This window comes from Periplaneta americana, chromosome 6 (genome assembly GCF_040183065.1).
Source record: "Periplaneta americana isolate PAMFEO1 chromosome 6, P.americana_PAMFEO1_priV1, whole genome shotgun sequence".
NCBI lineage: Eukaryota > Metazoa > Arthropoda > Insecta > Blattodea > Blattidae > Periplaneta > Periplaneta americana.
In genome coordinates, this window is record NC_091122.1 from 170,277,349 (window position 1) to 170,291,525 (window position 14,177).

Genomic DNA, 14,177 nt, shown 5'->3' on the forward strand with positions numbered 1-14,177 from the left:
AGGATTTCTTACATGAAATAGAGACATCTAACGGCGTCTATCTTCAATAATTCCTCGTTCCTTCAATAATTTCTCAATAGGTGGCAAGCTCCAAGCATGAGCGACCGTATTTTCGTTTGAAATTCAAATTTCAACGTTCGAGTTCACTGACCACATATAGCAGTAAAATATACTATTTAAGTCTTTTGTTAATAATGTCTGTTATGCGTGTTTTTTTAATCTATTCAACAGAATATCAGGTAATATCATACTTACTGCTGATTATATGCATGGAAATGTATTTAATGAAATTATAAATATAAATTCATGTATTCATTTACATGAATGAAATCATTTCTAAATGGAATCAAATCTATACATCAGGAATCTTAATAACCAGAACCTTAACATTAAATACCCTGCTCTTTGCAGACGATCAAGTTATAATTTCCAATTCAGAGGATAACTTACAAAGAGGACTATATATACATTAAATAAAATATCATCAGATTTTGGGATGGAGATTTGAGCACAAAAATCAAAAGTAATGGCATTTTTGGGACAAGATCCAATCAGAAGTAAGATAATACACAATAACCAATACCTAGAACAAGTACAAAATTTCAATTATCTAGGTTGTGGAATATCTTATCAAAATTAAAAAGATGTGAACAAGAAAATCACCAAATTTACACAAATTTTAGGAATAATAAATAATACATTAAAAGCTAAATTAGTACAAAAATCCACAAGAATAAAAATATATACAGTAACACTGTAGCATTATTCTCCCTTTTATACGGAAGTGAGATTTGGACATTAAGGAAAAGAGATATGAGCAGAATCAAAGCAACGGAAATGAAATTTTTCAGACGGACAGCAGGAAAATGTCCAAACAGCTCAACCATTGGATAATATTATCATCATCATCATCATCATCATCATCTTCAAGGTTTAGGCCTGGTTGCCTGTTCCTTCCTCTTGGAAAGTGTCCTCCCATCTATTGCGGGTCTTCCGACATTCCTCCTTCCTTCCGGTCTGTAGTTCAGTATTTTTTTTTGGGAATCTGTCTTCATTCATCCTTAATATATGTTCTTTCCAGTTTTTCTTTTGTCTTGCTAATCTGTCGTTTAAGTGGAAAATTCCCAGTTCCGTCCTTATGTCTGTGCTTCTTTTCTGGTCCAATAGAGTGTATCCTGCCACTGATCTCAGAAATCTCATCTCTGCAGCCTCTATCCTTCTTCTTTCTGATCTAGTCAATGCCCAGCTTTCACTGCAATAAGTTACATAAGAAGAGGGACTGCCATTACTTTATAGAATTTTAGTTGGGTCTCTTTTAGTGTTTTCCGGGATAAAGTTCTTTTTATTGTACCGCACATTCTCTGGAATTTATTTATTTTGTTGTTAACATCGTTATTTTCGCAATAGGATACGTTGCAATCCAAATAATTGAAACTACTCACCTGCTCAATTATTTTATCCTCTATTACTATTTTAGTCCTTAGGTGCCTAGTCCCCAGAAAGCCCATTGCTTTAGTTTTGGTTAAAGATATTTTAAGATTATAAACTTTAATAACTTCCAATAACTTACTTGTTGCTATTTGCAAACCGTCCTCTGAATTACTGAAAATAACATTTTGGTCGATCCTATTATTGAAAACGATTAAGGTCGTTGATACGAACTTGTTTGCACTGTTACTATAATACTGTTGCAGAGTGTATTGGATAAAGCGAGGGACGTTCTGTCAAATTTACTGTCTGAAAAATCCAAACGCTCATATGAAAAGGAGTGTGCCGTGTTTTCTGAATGGAGAAAGAGATCAGAGACATGGATGAGGCCGTTTACTATCTATTTTTTTAAAACAAAAATCTAGAAAGGTACAATATAGAATAAATAACCGCAAAAAAAAAAAGAGTTGAAAAAATTTGCTGCTTTTTTCACCAGTGATTAAAATGACATTTTATCTATCCTTATTGTTAGAGCGTTGCTTTGTTATTCCAGGGAACGACGCAACTTAATTACAAACATTTTTAGTTACAATTTATAAACTTCTTAATTTCGAACAGGTCAAGAGACTCAATCCTGGACGTGGAAGAAGAAGTTCTTTATGCGATTAGTACTTATTTTCAACTTAATTTGAAGAAGATAAGGAAAATAAAATTCTAAAATCCTTGCATAAACTATGACCTCGTATTGTGGCGAGCTTTGAGACTGAACCTCATGTAGCGCCACTGACCTAGAACATCATTCCAACATACAAGTAGCGGAAAACACTATTAAATACCGTCATTATACACTTTGTCCCTTGAGGCCACGTCGGGTTGAAGAACCACGGAATTGTCACGACCATATTTCCATGCCAGCTTTTCGATTTCCGGATATTGCTTCGAGATCTTGTATGATGGAGATATTCATACCTCAGATTGATTTGAGCAATTACTTCCACGTGTAGTTTTATGATAGACAGCAACGTGTACAAGAGTGGATAAAAAGGCAACAAACACTCAAATAATGTTTAAAAGAAGTTGTATGTGATAATTTCACCATTACTACTGTATTAAATATTAAGGAACACTGGGACTGAGTTTTGAAACTTTTCAAGGTCATTCAAATTCGGCGGATTTGTTGTGTCTGTATGATTAAATAAGTAGAAATTTAATAAAGTTTCATTCATTAGTTCCTTAGATATTAATTTTCACGTATTTTTAATGATATTAAATCATGCGTAAATTCAAAACATACTTGACGGCTTCAGAATTGTTTTTGGTTTTAAAAATCTTCTGTGAAGGACTTACATTTCATGAAAAAGAAAACTGCGCATGGATTTTTAAATTTGAGCATTAGTTCATGAGATAAAAATTTTCTTACAAATCATAATTTTTTCTTGATCATTTTCTTCAATTTTTAGAAGTTAAAAATTCATATCATTAAAAATTTTCAGTGAAGAGCTGATTTCATTCACAGTTTTGTGTACTGCAATATGGTGAGTATTCTTGAAAAGTTTTATATAAATCGGAGGAAATGGAAGCCGTTAGGAACTTTATTATTGACCAAAAACATAGTTTTGAGAAAACGCAATTTTTAGTGCGTGTGCCATTTGGCATTTTAAAAATGGTCACCAGACCTTTAAAAGTAGCAGGTGGGGGTTAAATATGGGACATAATGTTAAACAAATGTATAAGCTGATTATTTACGTGAAAAAAAATTATTTTTACCATTTTGACCAAAAATTCAGTCCTAGTAGACTATCCCTTGAAGGGAACCTTATTAAAGTATTATTAACAGTTTCATTGACCATTGTCTCTACAGTCCTCGAGTGTCCTGAATACCTATTTCAGAAAAATTATCTCCAGACGGGACTCCCACGATCGTAGCCTTCCCACATCGTCAAAGGCACCGGTACGTGTCTTAACCGCTGCGGTTACCACGACCGGTCGATTGATAGATCAGCCAATACCGATGTCAATATACCCAATAATATTAATAGACTAGGACTTCGATAAATATTGGCGTTAAATCACTAGGCCAAAACAGATGGATTGGAGAGATTATTGTCAGTATGTAATTGCGCTAATAGAAATCTGTCTATATTATTAACCTTTGGGCATTATGTCGCATTTCGACAGAATTTCATGAATCGTGATCGAATGCCCATCAGCTACATAGAGTGAAGACTTGATTTTGTGAATATAAATCGTGTTTCCCAAAATTACGTGAGCAGATAAGAAACGATCACTCTATATGCGACTAAATAAAAAGTGAGACACATATTTCTCATTTCACATTTTAAGTACTTCGCAACAATTCAGTTTCTTCATCATGTTGCCTATGATTTTATGTTTTTTTTTTTTAATTTATTTTGAGACAGCTATTTCTAAAAGCTGATTTTTAACAGTATGCAAGCATATTAAAAATGTACTATTACACAGTGTCGGGCGAAAACGACCTTTAACACTAGTTCGAAAAGTATTTTTTTAGACAATAGTTTCATAATGACGACTTTTAGATTCTCATTTTAGTATCGAAAAGACATTGATTTCCGCATCCATAAATTAGAGTGCTTGAAAGTGAATTTACGTGCCTAAAAGATTAGAAATACTGAAAACATAAATTCCAAACTATTTATTTATTTATTCGTAACAACCAGCAAAAGATCACTACCACATATCCGAAGACCGTGAAATCTCTCTTTTTCCATACGAATCTAATACTCTTTCCACAGTATAAGAAGAATCAGTAGGGACAACTCTTGTCGGCACCTTTGATGTTGTTGGTACTAAATTCAAGCTCGGTAAGGTCTAGTTCTCAATGAATCCAACTATGTCGCTAGTATCAAACCACTATCAAAATATTAGTAAAATATTTATTTATTTATTTTATTGGTCAGTAATACGAATAATCTTGTATGTATATTATCTATCATTAATATTATGTCGCTAGGAAGTCAAAATACTTATATCCATTGTTGACGTTCATGTTGTCACTTCACTGCAATGGACGCCATGATGTATTATGTTGTACTTGGATCAATTTTACCAACATAAGCCTCAAACAGTGACTTGAACGTTAGCGTCAATTAGTGAATATTTTCATGATGATTGCATACGGAAGTAATTATTATTATGGTTATATTGCCATTCCTTTGCCTCATGTCTTTAAAATTATTAAAAGATGAGTAATGAATGTTTTCAGTTAATATTAAATTATGCCAGCCCTGTCGTAGATGGAGATCCATCTAGTGGAGGTTCCACATAATACACCCGGTTTCGTGACATGCGCACTCAGAATTTGTTAGGTGTCTTTACTGTATGTTCTCTATATTGTGCTCTTTCGTCTTTAACATCAGAAGTTCGCCGTTGCGAGAGAACGAATCAACATTTGCATTAGCTTTAAAATATAAATACATTAGGGATTCTCGAGCGACTGTCTAAAAAAAATTTGTATGACACACGTGCGAAACTAGCGTTTTAAGCACTCACCATGTCTACCTCCCCTTCGAGTCGTGGACAATCTTCACTTCTCGTGCTTAAAACGCTATCATTTCGAAACTTCTTGCATAAATAGCTACTTAACACCGACTTTTAATAAATCGTTTCCCCTGGTTGAGTGTTAGAGAAGGCCGCATGGCCTTAATTCTGCTAGACTAAAGAAACCATTATTATTATTACTATTATTATATTATTATTATTAATCATTATCAGGTCACACGATAGCATGCCTGACCGTGAAACGAGCGGGTCCGGGTTCAAATCCTAGATAATCTATGGTGAATCCTCGGCCTCATCTCGCCAAATATCATCTCGCTATCACCAATCCCATCGACGCTAATAATCTCGTAGTTGATACAGCGTCGTTAAATAACCAAGTAAAAAAATATACCTTTTCTTTACTTAAAAGTCGTCTGCTAATCTTTTCAGTGGTCTGACTAATCCTGTTTTTCCTTTAGGATGATATTGAGGCAATACTTTCGGGCATCTATCTTCTTGCATAAGTGAATATGCTGTTTCCGATTGTTTCTATAAATCTGAACTTTTTCTGATGTTGATCCTTTCAAAATACAGTAGGCTATCTACGTTCCTCTTCTACTCTATCAAAATACCGGTATGTCTCGCAGTAAAAAAAAATTTTGCAACCAATCTCTCTTCATGTAATTTCCTAATTTTCCAAGTATTGCTACCATATGTTGTAACTAGAATTGGAACAAGAACTTAACCTCAAAATATTTAATTTGAGATACAAAGCATCAAACATTTTAGATTTCGTATAACAGCATTGAGCAGAACGACATTCAAATGTTTCTAGAGGACACTGTGTTTGTTGGAGGGAAATAATAATCTCAGGAGGAGATGTGTTATTTGTTATTAAGGTTTCAATATATGCTGGAAACGGAAAAACGACGGAAGGTATGTTAAGTTGTTATTCCAGGAAATGCTTCAAATTATAGGTTATTTTTGTATTATGTACTTCACCCATTCTGTATGTAATTAGATGCCAGAAATGTAATTAATTATATTCAAATAAAGTCATGTGTAACAACAAATTTTTACCAGATTTTTTTTTTCCATCTTGTCATAGAAATTTTTTAAAATTATGGCTTATTTAACAACGTTCGCAACTGCCGAGGTTATATCAGCGTCGCCGGTGTGCCGAAATTTTGTCCCGCAGGAGTTCTTTTACATGCCAGTAAATCTACTGACACGAGCCTGTCGCATTTAAGCACACTTAAACGCATCGACCTGGGCCGGGATCGAACCCGTAAGATCGCGCACAGAAGGCCAGCGCTACACCGACTACGCTACCCAGGCCGACCGTGTCACAGAACTAGAATATTTCGACGTCCTATATTAACATACTCAGTGTACCACTGTATAGTTATTTTACTGATGTTCATCTAGAGATTAAAAGGCACATTTAGTCCTAACTGCCAAATTAGCGATAAAAATAATTTAAAATATAGACATTTGACATAACAGGCAATGCAGCCCTATATTATAACTAACAGATTATTGCTATGACAACCGTAACATATGGAAATAAAATATGAGCTTCTTAAAAAAGAGAAGAATGTGACATATTATGTTATCAGAAGTCAATTCGTACGACGTGTTAAAGGTTAATGTAGGATAGACAGACACAAATCAATGACATTTCAAAGCAACTGAATATACATTAGGAGACAAATCAAGAAATGTAAATGACGTAGTACAAATCCTGACGAATGGGTGAAGATCAACTAAAAGCAAGGCTTAATATGTACGTAGCGCAATAGTCCTAAGAGTCCTAGACTGCTAGTTTCACGCCTACTTTTTTAATTCTTCTATTTAACTAGCTTATCAACTACTAGGTTATTAGGCGCCGATGGAATTGTGGCAGCGAGATGGTACTTGACGAGATGAGACCGAGGATTTTCCATTGGATTACCTGACATTCGCTTTACAGTCGAGAAAAAGTCAGGGAAAAAATCAAATAGGTTATTAGCTCGAGCGAGAATGGAACTCATGCCCGAACTCCCCCAGCAATTGCTGGACCGGATTGCGCTCTCATTGTAACTCACTTCCAGACCACTTTTCTACATGGGAACCGGTCCCATACAGTAGGCGAACTTTATGTGAAAATGTACATTATTCTTCATGAAAAGTCGAATCAGCATGCAGTCGAAACATGACGCCTTAGACCACGCGGTAATGACGCGCGGGACAGACTTAATATGAGTGAAAAAATGATGGAAAAAGGTTAGTGAGAAGATTCTTAATATACCTAATACTTTGTCACTAATATATACGTTTAGTAACAATTCAGACCTTTGTCATGTTACTACAATCGCGGTACTGGTTGTAGTACAATAATCTAAATTTCGTTCAACTGGTTTTAAAATAAATACACAAAGTCATTTATTAAGTATTCAAATAAGAAGATATATTTCAATTTTACAAATAGCATAAAACATTTTATATAATCTCAAACCGTAAGATCTGACTTCATTAATTTACTGTATAACGTAAATAAATACACGTATTTAATTTTTCACATATTTACATAACATAGCTTCTAATGTGGCAGGGCATGTAGCACGTATGGGCGAATCCAGAAATGCATATAGAGTGTTAGTTGGGAGGCCGGAGGGAAAAAGGCCTTTGGGGAGGCCGAGACATAGATGGGAAGATAATATTAAAATGGATTTGAGGGAGGTGGGATATGATCATAGAGACTGGATTAATCTTGCTCAGGATAGGGATCAATGGCGGGCTTATGTGAGGGCGGCAATGAACCTCCGGGTTCCTTAAAAGCCAATAAGTAAGTAAGTAAGCTTCTAATGTTGCTTTTTATATTTACTAAAATCGGCCTTTGATGACATAGACTATTAGATATCTCTTTGTATGCTGCATGACGCTACTATCACGGTCTATATCTCTCTTTATTATAAGATCTGAGTGGACGATAATAATTGAATCACTGTTTGAAAGAACTAAGATTATCCATGCGCCACTTAAAAAACTCCCTAAACTGAAAAGAACTGCTCCTAAAACTTTATAGCCTAATGAATCACAGAATTATAAAACTCTCCAATGTTTATTTATAAGGACAGCTAAACTGCATTCTAATGACAGATTTGTTGTTATTGCTCTAGAAAAGCTACGAAAATACTTTTTCAACCGTATGCAGATGTTTCTACTCTACAGCCATTATTATCAGATGCACTTCTTTAATAATAATAATAATAATAATAATAATAATAATAATAATAATAATAATAATACAAATGACTTTTAAGGAACCCTGAGGTTCATTACAGCCCGCCATCGGTCCCTACCCTGAGCAAGATTAATCCAGCCTCTACCATTATATCCCGCCTGCCTCAAATCCATTTTTATATTATCCTCCCATCTACGTCTCGGCCTTCCCAAAGGTCTTTTTCCCTCCGGCCTCCCAACTAACACTCTATATGCATTTCTGGATTCGCCCATACGTGCTACATGTCCTGCTCATCTCAAACATCTGGTTTTAATATTTCCAATTATGAAATAATAATAATAATAATAATAATAATAATAATAATAATAATAATAATAATAATAATAATTGGTGGGAACAAATGCTAAATACTTTCTTTCTTCTGCGATGATGTTTTTCTCACAGGAACATAAACATGACAAATAATGTTAATGGGAATGAAGATTCGTGTACTACACAATTTTTTGACATGAATGTAACATCTGTGTAAGACCTGCACTAATAAATAAATAAAAAATATTTGCTGATACGACTTTTTACACTGACATTAAATATTGGTTACCTTGGAAACGTTTACTTAATATGCGATAAATTGAACAATGTGAACGAGTTCATTCTTATACATAAGGGGAATCCGTACATATACATAATCCATTTGGAACAGTTTATTATAATATACGAGGGGTTGCGATATATTTTAGTTTTTTAGTTTGTTATTTAACGACTCTTTATCAACTGCGAGATTATTTAGCGTCGATGGAATAATAATTAATTTGCGAGATGAGGCCGAGGATTTGTCAGTTACTAAAATTCACCTTTTGACTGGGAAAACATCAGAAAAATTCCAACCAGGTAATCAACCCAAGGGGAATCGAACCCACTCCCGAGCTCAGCTCCGGAACAGCAGGCAAACGTGCTAACCGCCTCAGTTACGTCGGGGGCTCTCATTAAATTTAAATGTTATGTTTTATTTAACGACGCTCGCAACTGCCGACGTCATATCAGCGTCGCCAGTGTGTCGAAATTTTGTCCCGCAGGAGTTATGCCAGTAAATCTACTGACATGAGCCTGTTGCATTTAAGCACACTTAAATGCCATCGACCTGACCCGGGATCGAACTCGCAACCTCGGGCAAAGAAGGCCAGGACTATACCAACTGCTCCAACCAGTCCGACACTAAATTAAAAAAATAATGTTATTCAGTTGTGCTTTGACATGGACACGAAACTGATGCGTGCAAATAATTAAATGCGTAATTATATTACGTGATGAAAACAACGTGACCTCTGGAATATCTGAATTGGATCTCTTCTTGAAACTTTTCCTATCCAAAGATGATGCTTGGTATGTGTGTTTTGTGACAAAAAATTTTCGGAGGATTCTAAAGGGGAACTTTGGGTCATTTGCGTCATGTGCTGGGACTGAAAAGGACATGAACATCTGCGATTTTTGTCGCTAAACGATTTAATTCTGTTGTACGTTTTGTGTATCTTTTTTGAATACATCCTATATCTCTTTTTAAAAACTAAAACCTGTAACTGTAATATTATACTTATACTTTGAAACTAGATTATGTTTTCTCTCATTTAATACCTTTTTTCCGAATTTATTTAGTGTTACTTTGATTATTTTTACAAGGGGTCCGATTTCGGCAACTATTTTTCAAATCGCCAAAGTGTAAGTTTATTGAAAATAATTTTTTTTCATACCAATTTTTAATTATATTTTCTAAAAGTAAAATGTAAATGGTGCATGACATTATAAAGTAAATATTACATGCTTTTAAAACATAATTTTTTACTGTTTCATATTTTTTAAAAACCAAAAACAAAATGGGGGTCCGGTTTTGGGCACTTTCCTCTATTATTATTATTATTATTATTATTATTATTATTATTATTATTATTATTATTAGTACTGACTGTCAATCACTTCAATGTGACATTAATTCAGTCGCTAAATGGTCGGAAGACAATGGTATGAAAATTAACGTATCCAAAACTAATGTAATAACCTTTTCTATAAAAACTTCTTCACTGATATTTAATTATTATCTAAATAATGTACTAATTAACAGAACGGATTGCGTAAAAGATTTGGGAATATTCTTTGACAGTAAATTGTATTTTCATAGTCACGTTGATTACATTTACAATCACGCAATCAGAATGCTAGGAATAATACGGTCAATAACTTATTCTTTTTCCACGCCCGATTCTCTTTTAATGCTATACTATACATTGGTGCGATCGAAACTCGAATATGCATCTGTAGTTTGGAACTCGATTACAACTACGGACTCGGCTAAATTAGAAAATATACAAAGAAAATTTATATCCTCATGTTCATTCAGATTTCTGCCCATTAATTCCGGGTATAGTTATGAGAGAAAATGTGAATATTTTAATTGTCAAAATCTATATGCTAGACGCCATGAGCTAGATTATCTGTTCTTTTGTAAAGTCCTCAAAGGTGATATATCCTGTGACTCTTTCTTAAACAATATTACCTTACGTATTCCAACAAAAGATATGAGAGCCCACAAACTTTTCTATATTAGAAATTCGAAATTTCTTTCACCAGTCTCCAGATGCATTAAAAATGCCAACATGCATGGCTGCGAATTCGATCCCTTCAATGTATAGACTTTGTTTGCTCTTGGCAACGATTTATCATTTATGTATTATTTTAGGCATTATACTCAATTAACATTGTCTCATAGTATTCTTAGTTATCCATTCATCGTCATTATTGTAATTGATTGTAATTATATTTATGTGTAATAATTATTTTTGTTTTTATGTTTTTTGTTATATTTGTGCTGAACTGTAATTGGCCGCTGGCTGTTGTACAGCACATTAAATAAATAAAAAAAATAAAAAAATAATAAATAAATTATTATTATTATTATTATTATTATTATTATTATTATTATTATTATTATTATTATTATTATTATCGGAGAATTGGCTATTATTCATAGCTTATTGCCTTCCATTCATTAGACACAAATATTACATGAAACTGTATTTATTTTTCCTAATTCCATTATTCTAATCATGTATACGTGTTACACACAATCAAGCACACTTTCCTCAAATCCCCTGTCACTTTTTATTCTGCGATGATTTTCCACAAGAACATAAAAAAATCCCACATCACCCTAATGAAAATGAAAGTACAGCCGTTTGCCTATATGCGAAACGGTTTCTTTACTGTGCGACGATGATTATTTTTCACACGAACGTGGACAATTCCTGATAACACCGATATAAACTGCGATTTGATAATGGTCCATGTGCGTTGAGATTCAAAATAAGCGCGCCTAGAGAGAGAGAGAGAGAGAGTCCGTAAATCAATAACGCAATTCTTTCAAAACATATCTGTTGCTACCGATGGCAACACGCATGAGTCATACAGTATAAAATAAAGAAATTAATTTAAAGAATAATTGTAAAGTCCATTAGGCTACATTTCGTTATTAATTTACGTCGCCTACTTTCTGTCTTCTTGACATATGTGAGGATGTAATTTCAAGCAGAAAAGTGGTGCACCTTACCTCAATATTTCCCATTGTCTGGAATGCAGTGAACACGAACATAAAAGCAAATCCTAATAGTATAACGTTTAGAAACCTCTTGTCAAGAGCCATTTTGAAAAGAAAATGAAATTACTGTCCGACACGTATCGTAAACTTCACTCACACTGATTCTACCATTAGGTGTTGTATGGGTTGCAGATGGGGGAAGGGAAATGTGAGTGTGGTGGGATTAGGGGGCGTGTGCAATCAAACACCGTATTCCGAAAGATGTGGCACTTCAGTTCCTCTACACAAATACATGAATTGCTTCCCAATATGCCATGCACATGAGGTGGATTTGTAAATATGTTGGGATAATTAATGTATTTTACATTAGTCTCAATCCGTCAGACATCCGAAATGTACACTTTTTTCGACTTCACATGTCCATAACTTTATACGGTAATGTATTTCTCCACTAAGATCTTTGACTATCGAAATATTTTAATCGACTTTACACGAACAATCGAATTATGGCTGTCTCTGACAACGTAATTCCGAGTCGTACAGATAGAGTCGCTATTGTCGCTGATGACTCGCAAAAGTACGGTCACACGTCGCTACTTACGCAGCAGCGCTGCAGTACAGAATACTGACATGACACGTGTGCAGTGTTGCCAACTGAACGGAAATTCCGTCAAAATTGACGGAATTTCAACGTAGCGGACGGGAAAAAATGGCTTTGACGGGTGACGGCTTTTCTGGCGGAAATTAGATTTACATCGTCTTTTGACATTTTTAGCTACTGTAATTTTTAATTGTTTAATTTTTGGAAGATTTTACTTTTACTTTTTATTTGAACAGCCCTGTCTGTTCCGTACTACGTTTAAGAATCCCCTGTTTCAGATTTATTCGTAATCAAGTTAGATTGTGACGAATTATTATTTTAATCAGGATTGGTAAACAAGTATATATATATATATATATATATATAGGGTCTTTTTTTTTTTTTTTTTTTTTTAATTTTGACGGATTCTACGGATTTCCAGGTGTTGTACTGACGGGGATACAATTTATGTGTTGGCAACACTGCGTGTGAGAGAAGTAGCGGCTACCAAAGCACAGAACCAGCTCTTTACTTTTCCATGCTGCGCGCAGTTTAAAAGTAGTGAGACGTGTGAACAGGCTTCTCAGGGTTGCAGCCGAAGCATTTTTATCTCTATACACACTGATACTTTATACCCGAACCCACACTTTCAGAAGTCGAAATTGCGAAGAAAATCTGAAAAAGTACAAGTCTCCAGGCATCGACCAAATTACAGCACAATTAATACCAGAGAGTGGAAGCGCATTATCTAGCAAAAATTTATAAACTTGTACTTGCTATTTGGGAAAAGGAAATTGTACCAGAACAATGGAAGGAGTTCATAATTGTACCTATTTTTTAGAAGGGGGACAAGACTGTAGTAACTTTCGAGGAATATCACTTTTGTTGACGTCCTGCAAAATTTTGTCCAATATTCTCCGTACGTAGATGAAATTATTGGGGATCATCAGTGTGGTTTTAGGCGTAATAGATCGACTACTGATCAGATTTTTTGTATTCGACAGATATTGGAGAAAAATGGCAGTATAAGGGTACAGTACATCAGTTACTCATAGATTTCAAAAAGGCATATGACTCTGTTAAGAGAGAAGGTTTATATGATATTCTTATTGAATTTGGTATTCCCAAGAAACTAGTTCGATTAATTAAAATGTTTCTTAGTGAAATTTACAGCAGAGTCCATATAGGTCAGTTTCTATCTCTTCCAATTCACTGCGGGCTAAAGCAAGGAGATGCACTATCACCTTTACTTTTTAACTTCGCTCTAGAATATGCCATTAGGAAAGTTCAGGGTAACAGAGCGGGTTTGGAATTGAAAGGGGTACATCAATTTCTTGTCTATGCGGATGACGTGAATATGTTAGGAGAAAATCCATAAACGATTAGGGAAAACACGGAAATTTTACTTGAAGCAAGTAAAGCGATAGGTTTGAAAGTAAATCCCGAAAATACGAAGTATATGATTATGTCTCGTGACCAGAATATTATACGAAATAGAAACATAAAAATTGGAGATTTATCCTTCGAAAAGGTGCAAAAATTCAAATATTTTGAAGCAACAGTAAAAAATTTAAATGACACTCGGAAGGAAATTAAATGCAGAATAAATATGGGAAATGCGTGTTATTATTCGGTTGAGAAGCTTTTGTCATCTAGTCTGCTGTCAAAAAATCTGAAAGTTAGAATTTATAAAACAACCGGTTGTTCTATATGGTTGTGAAACTTGGACTGTCACTTTGAGGGAGGAATAGAGATTAAGGGTGTTTGAGAATAAGGTTCTTAGGAAAATATTTGGGACTAAGAGAGATGGACAGTGGTGCATTGTAAACGACTCATAT

At 34.4% G+C, this 14,177-nt stretch overlaps 1 protein-coding gene across 1 annotated transcript in view; it reads right to left on the reverse strand.

Annotated features, from left to right (window-relative positions):
• Positions 1–11,952, reverse strand: part of LOC138702036 (UNC93-like protein MFSD11) — an 82,415-nt gene extending 70,463 nt beyond the window's left edge. Inside the window, exon 1 of the mRNA XM_069829534.1 lies at positions 11,772–11,952. Within this exon, the coding sequence (XP_069685635.1) occupies positions 11,772–11,864 (93 nt within the window). The 5' untranslated portion in view covers positions 11,865–11,952. The remainder of the gene's footprint in view (positions 1–11,771) is intronic.
• Between the last annotated feature and the right edge of the window lie 2,225 nt (positions 11,953–14,177).